At 41.8% G+C, this 17742-nt stretch overlaps 2 protein-coding genes across 5 annotated transcripts in view; both read left to right on the forward strand.

Annotated features, from left to right (window-relative positions):
* Window positions 1–4860: 4860 nt before the first annotated feature.
* On the forward strand, window positions 4861–14355 carry atf7b (activating transcription factor 7b). 4 transcript variants are annotated; one of them, XM_083771507.1, is made up of 12 exons: window positions 4861–4993; window positions 6436–6497; window positions 6812–6908; window positions 7481–7611; window positions 9536–9676; window positions 10166–10323; window positions 10430–10526; window positions 10649–10798; window positions 10922–11065; window positions 11504–11692; window positions 11816–11921; window positions 12148–14355. In XM_083771507.1, the coding sequence occupies exons 2-12, from the start codon at window positions 6441–6443 to the stop codon at window positions 12384–12386; spliced, it is 1509 nt and encodes a 502-aa protein (XP_083627633.1). In that variant the 5' UTR covers window positions 4861–4993; window positions 6436–6440; the 3' UTR covers window positions 12387–14355. The 4 variants fall into 4 exon arrangements, with proteins under 4 accessions (XP_083627633.1, XP_083627635.1, XP_083627634.1 ...); XM_083771509.1 differs by having other exon boundaries at window positions 9536–9664; XM_083771508.1 differs by having other exon boundaries at window positions 4861–4989.
* Window positions 14356–14549: 194 nt separating this feature from the next.
* dip2bb (disco-interacting protein 2 homolog Bb) overlaps window positions 14550–17742 on the forward strand; it is a 52960-nt gene continuing 49767 nt past the window's right edge. The window contains exon 1 of the mRNA XM_083771506.1: window positions 14550–14769. Within this exon, the coding sequence (XP_083627632.1) occupies window positions 14685–14769 (85 nt within the window). The 5' untranslated portion in view covers window positions 14550–14684. The remainder of the gene's footprint in view (window positions 14770–17742) is intronic.

Consider the following 17742-nt stretch of genomic DNA (forward strand, 5'->3'; position numbering starts at 1 on the left):
AGAAGCTGGAAAAGTACATAAGTATTCACACTCTTGACTTAGTACCAAGTTGAGGCACCTTTGGAAGCAATTACAGCCTTAAGACTTTTTGGGAATGATGCTACAGGCTTGGCACACTTGAATTTGGGGTATTTTCCCCCTTTTTCTCTGCAGATCCTCTCAAGCTCTGTCAGGTTAGACGGGGAGCAACGCTACACAGCTATTTTCATGTCCTTCCAGAGATGCTCAATGGGGTTCAAGTCTGGGCTCTGGCTGGGCCACTCAAGGACTTTCACAGAGTTGTCCTAAAACCAATCCTTCGTTATCTTAGCTGTGTGCTTGGGGTCGTTGTCCTGTTGGAAGGTGAATCGTTGACCAAGTCGGAGGTCCTGAGCGCTCTGGAGCAGGTTTTCATCCAGGATGTCTCTGTACACTGCTCCATTCATCTTTCCCTCTATCCTGACAAGTCTCCCAGTTCCTGGGAGACTTGTTCTCCCCACAGCATGATGCTGCCACCACCATGCTTCACCGTAAGGATGGTATTTGCCAGGTGATGAGCGGTGCCTGGTTTCCTCCAGACGTAACGCTTGGCATTCAGGCCAAAAAGCTCTATTTTGGTTTCATCAGACAAGAGAATCTTGTTAATAATAGTCTGAGAGTCGTTTAGGTGCCTTTTGGCAAACTCCAAGTGCGCTGTGACGCCCGGCTGTCATGTGCCTTTTATTGAGGAGAGGCTTCGGTCTGGAGGAAACCAGGCACCGCTCATCACCTGGCAAATACCATCCCTACGGTGAAGCATGGTGGTGGCAGCATCATGCTGTGGGGATGTTTTTTAACGGCAGGAACTGGGAGACTTGTCAGGATAAAGGGAAAGATAAATGGAGCAGTGTACAGACATTCTGGATGAAAACCTGCTCCAGAGCGCTCAGGACCTCCGACTTGGTCAACGATTCACCTTCCAACAGGACAACGACCCCAAGCACACAGCTAAGACTAGAAAAAGTGCCCTTCCGGGCACAGGTCTCCACCAGGTTATCCACAGATCCGTGCAGTTAGAGGTAAAAACACTTTTCGGCCAGTTATAGCGCCACCTTGAGGCTGAGTTGAAATTGTTCATGTGGCATTTCGTCCTCGGCCTAGTGGGAATGTGGGTGCACAATTTCACGGAAATCACGCGATGTGTTCATGATTTGCAGCATTTTGTTTGAAACTGAGCACTCCTGTGAACTTTGGAAGCCAATCTTAACCAATCAGGATGGAGTCTGATAAATCTGAAAGACCCGTTTCGTTGAATGGCTCTAGAGAGACTGTGTACCAATTTGCGTGATGTTTGGACAAAATCTGTAGGTGTACTGTGCAAAAACGTGTTTTGCACAAAGCGGCCTCCTGGTGGCGCTATAACAGGCCGTTCTGGAAAGTTTGGGGCAGAGGTTCATGGTTGGCATCCAGGGAGTGTGTGTGCAAAATATGGCATTGAAAAACTTGTTTTGCACAAAGCGGCCTCCTGGTGGCGCTATAACAGGCCGTTCTGGAAAGTTTGGGGCAGAGGTTCATGGTTGGCATCCAGGGAGTGTGTGTGCAAAATATGGCATCGACCGGGTTAACGGTGGCCGAGATTAGCTGTTCACGGACACACACACACACGGACACACACACACACACACACGGACGGACGGAGTGCAAAACATACTCTCCCCACATGCCTTCGGCCTGGTGGAGACAATAACGAAGTATTGGTTTTAGGATAACTCTGTGAAAGTCCTTGAGTGGCCCAGCCAGAGCACAGACTTGAACCCCATTGAGCATCTCTGGAAGGACCTGAAAATAGCTGTTCAGCGACGCTCCCTGTCTAACCTGACAGAGCTTGAGAGGATCTGCAGAGAAAAAGTGGGAGAATACCCCCAATTCAAGTATGCCAAGCTTGTTTTCCCAAAAAGTCTTAAGGCTGTAATTGCTTCCAAAGGTGCCTCAACTTGGTACTAAGTCAAGAGTGTGAATACTTATGTACATGTGTTTTTCCAGTTTCTTATTTTTTATAAATTAACAAAATATTTGAGGCAACTTTTTTCACTTCATCATTTTGGGGTATTGTGTGTAGATTGATGAGGAAAAAAACTAATTTAATCCATTTTGAAATGAGGCTGTAACAAAACAAAATGTGGTAAAAGTGAAGGGGTGTGAATACTTTCCGAAGGCACTGTATGTATATATATATTATACATATACATATACATATACATATACATATACATATACATATACATATACATATACATATACATATACATATACATATACATATACATATTAATTACATTTGATAATAGATCGCATGTATAGCATTCAATCGATTTCTTTGTTTTGTATATGCACAGAAAATCCTAATTCACACTTGTATGTGGTTGTAAAAGGCTTGGTTTTCTCAGCAGAGGATATTCAGATTATATACTTATCCAGAACCAGGCCTGGACTGGCCACTTGACATACTGTTGGCCCTCAAAAAATAATGAAATAATAATATGCAAAAACTAAATTTTGGCAATCCAATTGAAATCTCCCAACCTAGTCTTTGGGAAACAATGCTATAGTGTGTATAGTATAGTTTCAAAGTACTTTAAATTATTGAATATTTATTTTACTGTTTAGACTAGAATGCACTGATAGGTTCTTGGTTTACCTATGATCCTAGAGATGACTATTCTTAATATGCAGTTGTATAGAGAATTCGACACATACAGTATCAGATGCCATCGTTGCAAAAGTAAATGTACAAGAATGTAATCAAAACTATCCAGGCTGATTTTATGACAGCATAAAACAGTATTCATACTATTCACACATCCTTCCCATGTATATTTTCCCCATGCATGGTTACTGATTAATACTGAATCTAATTACCTCAGGTTGAGTATTTATGTTTTGCTTGTTTTTTGTTAATACCCTACTTAATTTCACACAATACATTGACCGTCACCTACAGTCTAACATAAGTATACAAATCATTGAATCAATAACCATACCATACTTGAATCAATAAACATATATTTATAGTAACAAATTATTATTCAAAATAACAAGAACAACATTACTATTTAATTATTTAAGGCTTTAGAATTTTGTATTTTCATATCTTTACTGTGTTGAACTATATGTGTTTGATTGATTTACACTTTATTATCAGTTTGCAAAAACAAACCGTTCGCCCTATCGACTTCAAATTCGACCTTCCAACTTGCATCGTTCCAAGTAGGCCAGTGCCCAATTGGCACCGCTCTAGGGGCTCTGGACAGGGCCCCTGCCTGCAGGCTCTGCATGGACAGGGCCCAAATTACTAAATTAGCCAATATTGATCACACCTGATCACAATCTCCATATGGAGCAGGCCTGTACTGACATCACAATGATGTTCTGACATCTGCATAGATGCCACATATTTGGGCATATGCCTGATCAAGAAATCCATATGGGCATAAAAGGGACACAGTCACACAGACATAACTGGGTGGGGCATCCATTTCTAACTTGCATCGTTCCAAGTAGGCCAGTGCCCAACGGGCAAGTAAAAATAAATGACAGGCAGATATTGGGAGTCTAGCCCTTTTTCCTTTACAATCTCGTTATAACACGGCTCACTCATCATGCTTAATTTATGCTCCGTCGTACGACGGTGTCGCGCGACAAAATACAAATTTCCCAAGTTCTCGCGATGTTGTTCAGTGTTGCCATGTCAGCTTATTATAAGCGTATTTGGGCTTCGTTTTCTGTAAAATTGCTTGTAAATAATTGGTAGTTGGGGGTTGCGGTTTTTTGGGCTTGTTTCCTAATCCTAATGTCTTTTAAACCATTCTGGGCCCCAGATTAATGTATTAAGGAACCTACATCTAAACATATTTTGTGCCAGCAGGGAGCCCCATAACACGATGACCAGATTTGTCACAAATCATTTGTATTGTTAAAGAAAATCAGAAATATTCCATTTTGTCAATGTCAATTTGTCATTTTTAAATAGCAGATCTACAACCTCACAACGCGTCACACCCACACGCCACTTAATGTGCAGTGCACCCCCCTCCCTTTTTTTCTTCTTATATATTCAATTTATCATAGAAGTGTATATTTGTACGTTTTTAATGTGCTGATGAATTGAAAATGGAGGACCCTGTTGAACAATTAGTGCTTTTCCTGGTTATAGCAGTTAGGGCACTTACGGACGGCTGCAATTCGAAACTGGCCCCAAATCTGAATCCCCCACCCACCCCTTTTCCTCCTCACTGTACAGTTAGTATATGTTTCTTTCCCCTTTTTACCTCCTCTATGACGCTTTCCTGCGAGCGGGGTGTATATTCGTACGTCTCTAAATGTTTTGATGAATTGAAAATGGTTTTGTATTGAGTTGTACTTGAAATGTACTGTAATTCTGCAAACTGTTAATCAATCAATCAATCAATCAATCAATCAATCAATCAATCAATCAATCAATCAATCAATCAATCAATCAATCAATCAATCAATTCCTGTACTTTTGTTTGAACTGTACCCTTTCTAATTTCTACATACTGACAAATAATACTCAAGCAAGCAATCAATCAATCATGCCTCAAGTCATGACCTCAAGTCACCACCTCTTATGATGAATTGAACAAGGTGGAGTGGACCCTCCTGTAAACAAGTGTAGTGCTTTATTGGGTCGTCCACTCACAGTTAACAGTTTTGTTTGTATTGAATTGTGCTTGAAATGTACTGTAATTCTGCAAACTGTCAATAAATACTTCAATCAATCAAACTCATGTGTAGCTATAGTCGTTTATTTTGGGCCTGGACGCTTATTTCTCTCGCACAATCTGGCAACACTGATAGTATTGAAGCAGTAGAGAGTGTCAACACATCGGCCCTGAGACAAGCAGCGCGGCGTCTCTCCGCGTCCCGGACAGAGACCGAGCGGACTGGGGACTGGGGAGAAGGCAGGGGAGTGAAGTAGGCTAGCTGCTGCTCCAACGCTCGCTCGCTCCGGTCGGTGAGTTTAAAAACATTTCACGCTAACTAACTGCCAAATTGTCAACGTGGGCTGCGATTCTGCGAATAGCTTTGCAACGCACGTTCACGTAATAATATAGTAATAATAATGTCAGACAGAGACTGCTCTGACTGTCACACTGTAAACCACGGTCCGTGACCACCATGTAACCATGATTTTTTGTTGTTCTGATTCACGGACACTGTTCTTGCGTTGTTGTTAGCAGTCCGAGGATTCTCTTTCGTATTAGCGTTTGATAACCCAACTTGTGTGGATCTGTTTTGGTTTAACAGTATTCTACCGACATGTTTAAAAGGGGTGGTGTGTGTAAGTGTTGTTATTTTGTTGTCACCGCCTACGGAGATAATCGTTTGTCTGGTAGTGGTTGCTTTCCGTTTTGTTGTTGTTGATGCTTTAAATGGCAGGATTCTCATCTACCAGGCAAGTTGGTGAAAGAATGTCAGAAAGGTTTTAAGAATCGGAGCGTTCCTTGTCTTAGCAACGTTAGCTAAGCCTTAAATAGCTAACGCTAGCTTGAGGCCCATCCCAGTGGTCAACCTGGTAGGCTACAGTAACTTAATCATATCGCCAACCATAGAGACAGCCTGCCCTGCAGGGCTATTATGTGGATTTCCGTTACCATTAGCTGGGCATTTCGTTATTGTAGATTATATAATTAGCTTTTAGTTAGTATAGCTTGCATGTTTGTCCTCTCTGCTCCTGGACTGGTAGAATCCCAGGTGATAATGTCTTGTATCAGCCCCTTTGCTACAATATTTTTTATTTATTTTACCTATACCTTGTATGCGTGTTTTTCTATGGTCTTAAATGACTCAAAAGGTGACTGTAACAATGCTCTTTGCAGGCCCTAAATGCCAAATATATTGTGTTTACTTTATAACAGTAGCACCGCCAGCTGACAACAGACTGTATAGCCAGCTTGCTAGATAGATTATTGATCCCACGGGGAAATTCACTTGCCAATGGCAGTACAACAGTAATAAACAAAGGGCTTAATACAGGGGAAAAAATTAGATACAGCTATACAAGATACTATGGTATTACATACAAAAAAGGGTGAGCAGGTACTGTAGCAACATTGGGACAGCAAGGAATGCCATCAACCCCAGTTAGACCAATTCTAAGTCAAGCTACCATAGTAGATGACACCTAGTTTACCGACAATGGCATATTTTGTAGTTTTACTGTTTATGCACAGTCTTAAGATGATGATCTGATGTGAATGTGATTCTTGATTACTGTTAAATGTTGACAGTCATCTTGATATTATTTAATTTATTTTATATCAGCTGCACCCTAGATCTTTTCCTCCTGTCCAGCCCACAATGCATGTGGTTGATTACAACGTCAGTGTTATAATTCATTCTAATTATGTATCTATCTTTACAATGTAAAGAGGTTCTTGTTCCTTTCTGTTGCAGGACATATGTGTGACATGGGGGATGATCGACCGTTTGTATGCTCTGCCCCTGGATGTGGGCAGGTACAGTTAATTACCTTTATTTTATTGAGGAACACAATTGTATGAATAACTGGACAAGAAGTCTCCACTGTATGCATATACTGTATATGTCCCAGTACAATTGATCAGTGTTGTTGACACTGATTTAATGTTAAACTCGCTCCAATTCCATGCTTCTCGTTCATTTTGACAGTAGGAAAAGGAAGAAATGATCTGAAAACGAGACAAATATAATTATATCACCTAAAAGAGCAGCATGAGTTATACAAGCTAAAGGATGCTTGCCTTTTTGTTGTTGTTTTAGTTAACAAACTGCTAAATGTTATGTTTTACAGAGATTCACCAATGAAGACCACCTGTCCGTCCACAAGCACAAGCATGAAATGACTCTAAAATTTGGTCCTGCCAGAACTGACTCGGTTATCATACAAGGTTAATAACATTACAGTTTACCAGTAAAAGTTTGATTTTCTGATGCATGCAATACACCTGCTGCTGTGTGGACCTACCAATATGTTACCACTTTTGATAACCTCATGTACAATACATGCTGGTATCTGCTGGTCTTATGCTCTGTGTATGTGTAGATATCTTGATCTTTTTATGTTCTATTTGACATGCTTATTTAATGTTTAATTATTTTCTTCTTGCCCTCCTTTTTATTCTCCCTTTCTGCTAAAACAAATTTCACCCACAACTTTATTCTTTACACATGTAAACCAGTGATAGGGCAGGAGTCTATCTCCTGTTTCTGTTGCGTGAGGCAGCTTGATGTGCAAGTACATCCCCTGGATATGACGCTAGTATGTCGCAGGGATACTGAATTTTTACTCCAGTATATTTGTATATAGCTGTTGATTGTCACGAAAAGCCTCCAAGTTCTCACAGCCCAATACCATTTTACAGAGTTTGCTATAACTTGCATGGATGGGGATTTTTTGCGGGGAAGATTATAGTGTGTTGTCTGTAACCCTCTTGGCTAAAGTTACGTGTCCTTCTGTCAGACCAGACCCCTACGCCGACACGCTTCCTGAAGAACTGTGAAGAGGTCGGGCTGTTCAGTGAGCTGGCCAACTCCTTTGAGCAGGAATTCCGCAAGGCACAGCAGGAGGATGACCACAGGACCAAACACTTGGTAGGAATAAAGATGGACTTCTGTTATTTAATGTCACACTAAGGTGTTATACACTTTTGTTTCTTTGATACAATTCCCAAAAATAATCAATGTTATATATTATTTAGAGCTGTAAAATAAACATGAATGCAATGTTAACAATTTGAAAAATGTAATGTGTCATTTTACAGCTGGAAGTTTTATCTGTTTTTGTAGTGTGCCATCAATTGGCATGTCCTTTTTGGAGAAGTCTCACTCCGATAGTGACACACACACACACACACACACACACACACACACACACACACACACACACACACACACACACACACACACACACACACACACACACACACACACACACACACACACACACACACACACACACACACACACACACACACACACACACACACACACACACACACACACACACACACACACACTGTTTCCCACACGGAGCAGCCCTGCCTCTCGCTTGGAGCTTTAACTGGCAGTGGAAAGCCAGAATAATACAGTGCTGATCTTAGCTCTTGTCATTTAGCTCTTCTTGTTTGCTCCACTTAAAATGTATTTGCAGGTCTTGTCATGGAGTCAACTTGCTAAAGACGAAGTGCACAGAGCCTCCAATAATGTCTTTTGATGTATAACTGTGAGACAGTGTTCTGGTTCTGGACAAAGGTCAATTAATATTGCACTTCCTCTTTCAATCTCTCCCTACTGCGATTTGGCTTGATTTGGCCGGGAAACAGCACGAGTTCTGCCTACGTCACATTTGAGGCAAATTAACAAGCCCATATGTGAGCAATACAGAGTAGTGCCAACCAAGGCTGCTAACATTTGAAACACTACTTTTCTCTATTTTCTCTTTTAAAAATAAATCTAATGTGAATGTTTATTTTAAAATAAAAAATATTAATTTCCTCTTGAGTTCTCATGTGGCCCTGGTTTAGGGTCAATGTTTTGCCTGGCGAGATCACAGAACCATCTGTTTAACTACACTTAGAATAGTTGTGCCCCTCTGAGCCCTCCCTTGCAATCTGCATTCCCGGAGACAACCCCCCCGAGTCGCTGTCACTTGCTTTGCTCAGAGTGACAGAATGGGAGTCACCCAAAGTCCCTTTAATTGATTCAAAATTATATTGTAGGTCAAGCTAAAACGGGCAATCCATACGCTAATGCTGGCAGACCACAACCAGACTCACTCAACCAAAGACAAAGTGAGAGTAATTTGCACTGTGATTTGATCTTAAAGCCTGTTTGGAATTATCCCTCAGGGTAAAACTTCTGTGTCATATTTCTCGGAATTGTGTGCCTTATTTTATTTTGACAAACATATTACAAAAGGATAGCCTATACTGAGTCCAGTTTCATGTCAAAGAATAGATTGTTCCATGTTTATCACACAGCATGTCAGTTAATTGCCTGGGCTTTTATTTAACCATTATATAATGAGTATTCAAACATAATGTTTGGCCAATTTGACAGACTATTTCTCTGCTGGTGAAAATGTGAAATGCCACTGCACGACTTTCGAAGTTGTTAGATAGTTGTCTCCGTCAACCCTGGAAAGAATACGTTTTGGCGCCATTGAGAGTTCATGTCACTTTTTCTGATATGTTTCTGATTTTTAACACAATGTGCTGTGTCAGCATGGGCCTCCCTGAAAAGTTTGGGTATATACTATAGTATATCCATTTTTCCAAACACTATTACACCACTGGATATAATACCTCTTGTTTGGATTCCTCATTCATTTGGTGGTAGTTTTATTCCAAACATACTGTAAATATTCTTCACGCGATTTATGGTGTTTTGATTATGTACGTACAATTTAGACATTTAGCAGACATGCTTAATCCAGAACGATTTACACTCAAAGTAGATTTAGAGGAGGTTCTTCCACATTGCTTGCTTACTTGTCTCTCTTCCTCCTGCTGCTAAGGCTGCACCTTTGCAGACACCATGTGAAGTTAAGGATGAGGATGAGGGTCCTTTAGAGGTTGACTCCTCCCCTCCTGAAAGTCCAGGCTCCGCATCCAGCATGTCAGAAGACGATGAAGAAGAGCCCAGGGTGAGAGGCAAGGTACAGTACTGATTACCATCAGTAAATCCATGTTGGCATCATTTGCAGCAGAGAAAATTAATTCTGGGTACGGATGGGACGATATGAAAATTTCATGTCGCGATTATTGTGGCAAAAATGATTGCGATTAACAATATTAACAATAATCATATGCTTAAAACTTAAAATGCCATTTTCTTTAACCCGCTGCATCCCTATTCTGGGTGGAACGTTTGCCAAAAAATTGCTGATCTACAGGCTCACAACGCGTTGTGTTGAATCGATTTGTGTAGAGTGAAATACTAATGCGCTCCTCACAGGTCCGTTTTATCAAGTACAGAGGGTTTAAGTGGTACTGAATTTGCTCAACAAAAGCTAATTCGTCCTTGTGTAGGACAGGACAATTTCACAATAATACGATTATTGTGAGCGTTTTTTTTATCGTCCCATTCCTAATGCTGGGCATGGATGATTGCAGGGGAAAAAGACTCTTTATTGATTTGTCAACAGGAAACGCCCCCAAAACCCATGCCGAGTTCAGCCCCTACCCCAACGATTGTGCGTCCAGGTTCTCTGCCCCTTCATCTTGGTTATGACCCCCTGAATCCAACACTCCCCTCTCCGACATCTGTTATCACACAAACGCCACCTTCCAACAGGCAACTGGGGTAAATCTGCTCTGCATTTCTTCCTGTTTTCTCGCTTCAGTCTGTGTTTCATCCATGAGTAGAGAATTGAGGGATAGCCATTTACAAGCCTTCATCTTGTTAACAGCTCTCCGACAGGCACTTACCCACTGGTAATGCACCTCCCTAATGGACAAACGGTCCCTCTGCTTCCCAGTCCTGTACAGATGACCTCAGTCATATCTGTAAGTATTGAGTTTTAGAAACTTTTATTAGTGTGTGATAATAGAAATTGATTTAAAACACTGTCTTAATGTCTTATTATGTCTTTTTTCCCCCTCCTCTGTGCATCTGATGTAATGTGCAGCTTGCGAGGCCAATAAACGCAGTCCCCAACATCCCTGGTATTCCGGGTCCACCGATTGGTGGAGCCAGCAGTGCCTCCTCTTCCCCGTCTGGATATTCCCAGTCTGGATATTCCCCGTCTGGATATAGCGCGCACTCTGAGGCCAAGTTGGTGAGAGAAACGCATTCACGCAGACATTCTCTTAAAGGCTCCCCGTCCCCTTGAATGCCATACACATTACCATTATAAACTGCCTACCTTTTACATGAATACCATGTCCCTGTGTCTTTGCAGAGGCTCAAGGCAGCACTAACTCAGCAGGGCCCGCAGAATGGTACTGGGGGTGGGACAGGGACAAATCCTACTGTCCCACAGAACCGGGAGCAAACCCATCAACCCACTCAGCAGTCTGATGCACCCTCACCTGCCCAGCCACAGGTAACGTGCATACAACGCAACTGCAAGCAAGGCATACAATTTATACTATGACTATTTGTAGATTGATTTGCTGTACATTATCCAATGTCTTAATTGCATATTAGTTTCCAACACATCTGATCATAAAAGTCTAATAACGGTACATATGACAGGACTTAAACTCATTCACTGCCAAAGACCACACGTCTGTTGTGTGTTTTTAGTCACCATTTAACCCTCAGTCATACGAAAGTTGGGGAAAAGGCAGACACGGATATGCACACTACGGCCACAAATGGCTGTGCAGGGCATTTCACTCTGCAAATGGCTGTGCAGAGTGAATTTCTCTTGTCCCTGTTGGGAATCCAGTCCCATCCTCAACAAGTATTCTGAAATCCTTCAGCCAGTTACAGACAACCATCATCTTGGATACGATTTAATGACATTGTTGTCTCCCAGGTGTCGCCAGCTCAGCCAACCGGAGGGCGCCGGCGCCGTGGGGCGGAGTCGGACCCAGATGAGAGGAGGCAACGTTTCCTGGAGAGAAACCGTGCGGCAGCCTCCCGCTGTCGGCAAAAACGCAAGGTCTGGGTCAATTCTCTGGAGAAGAAAGCAGACGACCTGGCCAATATGAATGTCAACCTCGCTGTGAGTCCTCCACACACTCTATAAAGTGTATACTGTATGCGTTGCTCTGTTCCTCCTCGTCCAATCATGGGTACCCGTGAACAGACAGGTCGTGAACCACTCTGTTTTCTTTGTTGCCATCAGAATGAAGTATCCCTGCTGAGGAACGAGGTGACCCAATTAAAGCAGCTGCTTCTGGCCCATAAAGACTGCCCTGTCACTGTCATGCAGAAGAATGCTGCCTTCTTAGGTAAACAAAGGACCCCCGGATTGACCCACAAACCACCTGGAAATCACTTGATCTATTGTCTGTCTGATCTATTCCCCCCCCATTATTCTCTGCATCTATCTTTTTTTATTTCTTCTTTCTTTTTTTGCTTTTGTCAAGAACCAGATTCCAACTCATCCCATCTAATTTCTGTTTCTGTGCTCGCTCACCTCTCTTTAAGGGTGAATGTTTCTCTCTCTGTCTGTAGCCGTAGGAGGCGGAGAGGATCGCTCCGGGGACCCTTCGTCCGAGCCCACCGGCTCCCCAGCGGCGGTCATACGGCGTGGGCCGTCGCCCCCGGCTCCTGCCTCCAGTCCGGGGCCCACCATCAACGGGCTGAGCGTTCGCGCCGCGGAGGCTGTGGCCATGTCTGTCCTGGCTGGGATGGGATCGGTCCAGCCGGGAGGGGTTCTCATGGCTACGCAGTCACAGCTGGGACCCAGATGATGAGCGGGGCTCAGGCAGCCACTGTGAACTTAGCAACTTTTTGGAGGCTGGACTGGTTACATGATGTATGACATGAGGGACTCCTCTGTTGTTAATATTGCTCTCCCAGAACCCCCCCGCCCCCCCGCCCCCCCCCCCCCCCCCCCTAATCCAGGATGCAGGACTGTTGTGTTGGATTCCCTGACATAGCTACACAGACTGAGATGCTCTCGCTCCCTGACAGCTGGCTGTAATCACTGAACACACTGTTCTAACGTCAACCCTTAGGCCTAATTTATATAATTTATCATTTTATATAAATTAGGCTTTAACCTACGTGACCTTCCCCCACCCAGAGAAGCTTTGTCACCGTGTGCATGCACGAATGCTCTCTCACTAGAACTTGGCTCATTCCTTTTTTTGGCGGAGGGGGTGGGGGGTTTATAGGTTTTACCTGAAGGAGTATGTATCTGAACCCCTTGTATAAGAACATCCATTGGTTTAATTTGTCTTCAGCGCCAAATGCATTATTTTCAAGGCTAACCGCTTTTGCAGTATCAACTGCCTTTAGGATCGAAAATGATTTTTGTATCATATGATAATGGTTTAGTATTATATTAAATCTACCCTGGTACTGTGAGATTCGGGGACTGTGCAGCAACGAGCAGCCTGGAAATGTCTCCAATCTAGCCTTTTTGTCCATTTCCCTTTTCCCGTATTGTCCACACTAGCTCCCGATTTTAACTTATATACATGTATGTATTGGTTAACCACTTTCAACCTGGTGTCCCTATTTTGGGCATGTCAAAATAATTAATTTTCTAAAATAGCAGATCTATAAGCTCACAGCGTGTTGACACACTGTCAGCTTGTTGATTGACTATTTTTGAAAAATGTTCAAAATATAAAATAGGGCTTAAGTTGGTGACCCCAGTGCACGTCAACCACTTGTCTGAAACACTTTCTTTTAGATTTCAGATGTACCTACTGTTTCCCTGTGTATGCACCTGTCCTTTTTGCCATGAATTGTAACCCATGTGGAAAGAGTCAGGCTACAGTATATCTGTACAATATGTATGAACCCCTATTGACTGCATGGATTCATGGAGGCTGAACAATACCACTGTTTGCTTGCGTCTGGCTATTGCTGGTTTTATTGATCTGCTTTACTACACACTTTATGATATCAGATAATTGATGCAAAAATTGACCTCTGCCATGTGAGGATGCCATCTCCAGTCCTAATGTAACAAACTTGAAATTGTTAGCTTTAGATATCCTTTATATTATGATAATCAACAAACTTAATATAGATATTCTTTTTTATCATTACCCAGGCGTTTCAGTTGGAAAAAGTAGTGCAATATATATTTTTCTATTGAATATCAATTTCCTTCATTTAACTATCATTTATGTAGCCAAGTCACTGGGAGTCCATATCAGTTGAAAGTTAAGACAGGCCACAAGACAAAAATGTGAAAAGACGTTTCATTTGAAATTGGCGATTAGAGCACATCTATAGGAGATGATAGATATCCTAGTCTTGGGTGCTTTTTTGCATTTGAAAAGCACTTTTGTCATGAAGTATACTTATCACTTATGTAAGGTGCTTCTTTTTTAATGTCTGAAATGCAAAGTAATGCATTTGTTTTATGCCACCTTATTTTGCTTTTTTAAGTGTAACATGTTTATTTTTCCTTGTCAAAAGTTTTGTTTTTTTAATATATATATATATATAACATGTCACCATTTTAAAGTTGTTTTTTTCTGTGAAGTAAGGCTTTTCTCATGTGAATATATGTCCCCATAACTTAAGAGGAAAGATGCCAGTTTTGAGTTTTCAACATTTTAAGTTGGGGGGAAAAAACAAAATCACTCTTGAGATACTTAAATAGAGGGAGTTTTTCCAAATATTGGCACCTAAAGATAGGTGAAATTGTGTATAGTCTCATCTAATTCATACATTGTCTGGTAAAAAATAAATAAGTTAATGGGGAAAAAATATATGCTTGCATGGGTATTCACTTTGGAAATGAAATGACATGAAATCTGAGATGTCTCTGCATTTCCGTTAAGAAACAGCAGAGGGAGCAGTCTGTTATAGTATACTATACAGTCCTAACAATTAGCATCAACCGTGGTCATGTGACATTCTGGTGAGTCGTTTCATCTCCCACAGTTATGGCGGTGTCGAGGAGTCGCAGGGATGGAAGACAATCCACATCCTGATTTCAATATTTCTTTTTGGCCGTAAAACGTGGCATTTCTCTTTGTTCACTATTTAGCACACTGAAGGGCTGAAGTCATCCCACGATCATCATGTCTGACTGTGGCTTTGATGTGTCTGCTCTTCCTAAGGAGGTCAGAGACCAATTGGCGGAGTTGGATCTGGAGCTGTCTGAAGGTGAGTTTTTATTTTACAGTCAGCAAAAGATATGTACCAGTTGCAACTTTATTCATTACTACTAGTACTGAATGCATCGGGAGCGTGGATCCTAACGCTCCCGATAAAAACATCAACAGACAACGACCATCCCATCCGATCGTCCCATGCCAACCGGACGGAGACTGCAGTGAATACGGACGCACGACTCTACAAATGATGCAAATTCACTGACATCCTGTTCTTTAATATTCGTTAACTTGACATGTCCTCCGAAGTAGTGTCGTATATTTAAATGTGATCTAAAACGCCGTATTACAGCTAGGTTGACATCTATATAGATGCTGCTACCTGTGTTTTCAGCATCGTGGCACAGATTCTTAGTCTTATCGGTTGGCAGTTGATCAGCAGTGTTATGCAGAGATATGCATACCACCATAGCTGTTGGCCATATTCAGCCTTTCCTCTCTTGTGGAGGAAAATGGGTCAAGTTTCTCATCATCACGGAGGCCTTGTGTTTCTACTGTTCCATGGAGTGTGGACATCAAAGCCTGTATTGTGCTTAATACTAAGACTTCTGTGTCCATGTCTTCAGAGATAATGAAAACAGTATGCTTTGATTTGCAGGAATGACATATGGGGGGGTGGGGGGGTGGAGAAAATCAAAACAAAACAAAACAATGAAAATGTTATGCAAGCCACCTTCTCAGTTCTCACACAGTGATTCACAATGTTACTGGATTGGTAGTGCTGTGCAGATCGTGCCTGCCTGGGGGTGGATGAGTAACATGTTTTGGATGGAGAAAAGGAGAGAATATATTTGGTCTCTAATGATGCCCGTGTTTGAGTCACTCCATTCTTCCAGAGCTATATTTTGCACAGTGTCTCTTCTCTTGCCTTCCACCGCAATATTGTGACAATTTGTGAGTGAGGAAGACAGAATGTGTGCAGAAAGATAGATGAACCAAGAGAAAAGAAGCTTGGGTGGAGGATTCTGGAGATGGTTTCAGAACCCTTGGCTAATCATTCTAATCTGCTGTGATACCGTTAACAGTAGTAAGATAATACATTGTTAAAATTAGAAGCATTTATCTTTATTCTTACATTAACAGATGCTGCATCTCTACGGAGTAGGGATTTATGACTTGGACAGTTAAAACGTCAACCCCTAATAGGAAATAATATTTTTTATATGTCCTAGATGTTTTTTTTACTGGGTTTTAGAAAACAACTTGACTGACAGGTGGTCAATATTTAGATGAATGGAAAACGATAGCCGTGTATGTAGACCCACTCCTTAAAAATTAATGCAATTAATTAAAATAGTCTGTTTTGTTAAGTGTATGGTACTATCCAATCTTGAGAGATTAGGTATTATCAAAGTATGAGGATCTTCATCAGGATACTAACTGACCTGATGAAGATCCTGTGAGATCGAAACGTTGTCTTAAAGGACCACTTCACCACTTTTCAACCTATCTTCCTATAATAGGTCCTCACTCATAATCATGATAAAATGTCACCATTTTTTCCTACTCAGTCTGTGTCTCATAGGAGGGCTGTGGTCAGTTCAGAAACCCGTCCACCAGTGGCAACATCGTTTGATTTTGATTTTGTTTTAACCAAGATTTTTTTTACAACAATCTTTAGATTTTCATTATCTTGAGAACGATGGCTTCCTTTTTCACATTGCAACTTTTCAGGACTAGAAAGCCTGCAGTTTCCATTAGCTTGGATTCCCCATCGATGATGTCACTGGTGGACACGTGTGTGAACTGCCCACAGCCCTCCCATGAGACACAAATGGCACAAAAAATTGTGCCATTTGATTATTAGTGAGGACCTATTATATGAAGATAGAAGTAGTCCTTTAATAATAAAGTAATTATTTTGCCTAAAGAATGGTGTGCAGGCCCTTACCTACCTCCTTCCGTATTATCAAAGTATGTCATGAATTTTGTATTCTTCCAGTGCGATTGGGTGTGAATCCTCCAACTAGTCCCTAGTTGACTGGCATGCTTGCTTTGACCACAGTTATTTCTGGTTAATAATAGACAGACACCAATTAATGGAGTGATTATTATGAAGGTGTAGAGAGGTGATGTTGGATTTAACTCACAGATCAGATAATGTAAGCAAATAAGGACACAACACACATGCTTAGAACTATGATCATTGTCAAGGAAATGTGGAAGACCTAAGTTGTACATTTAAGGACATCATAAACCGAACCATGAGAAGCTGTTTTCTGTTCCCACTGACATTTGACCTGTGACTTGTGTGGTCTTTTCATTGGCATAATTATGTTAGGACCCACCTACCCCTGAGGGGGGTAGGAAATGTATTTAAGCTGAAGTCTGACTGAGATGTGGTTGAGCCAGTACGGTGTTCCATTGTAACGCTTCACTGCTGTCTCCGTATTCGAATACAATTTATTCCAATACTCTGAAACTCTGAATTGTGTCCGTCTCATGACGTTGCAAAAATGCAATGATGCATATAGCTGCTCCAACTCAACTCTTTGCATCGTTTCATCTGCCCGTGTGAATGCACCAAAAGACGCGTTGTGAGTTGATTTGGAGCAGCTACTGTAGGCTACATGCATCATTTCGTCTTTGCAACGTCATGTTGCTGGCTTCCATTGAAAAAAGAATGGTAGCCTGCATCTATTACATTTGCCTGTGTGTGAACGCACCATATGCGTTGATTCATATTCCACTTTTAGTTCGGCTCTGTAGAGAGTCTAGAGACTATACGATGGGACATCATTCAGAGGTTTGGGGGTTTCGCTTCGGAGCCACTGAAATGTTGTGTCAACCCAAACTCATTTCGGCATTATCTCCTCATTCATTCAGCGCAGCTTCAAGTTCAATTTGTTGGCGTTGAAGACAAGGAAACACTGGGAGTTTGGAAGAGACACAAGCCAACCTCCAAATGCTTGTGGCCTGGAAATGAGCTCCGCATTGTCAGACTACTAGGCGAGGCGATTGAGGG

The sequence above is a fragment of the Protomyctophum parallelum genome (genome assembly GCF_964188405.1).
Source record: "Protomyctophum parallelum genome assembly, chromosome: 8".
In the NCBI taxonomy this organism is placed as follows: Eukaryota; Metazoa; Chordata; class Actinopteri; order Myctophiformes; family Myctophidae; genus Protomyctophum; species Protomyctophum parallelum.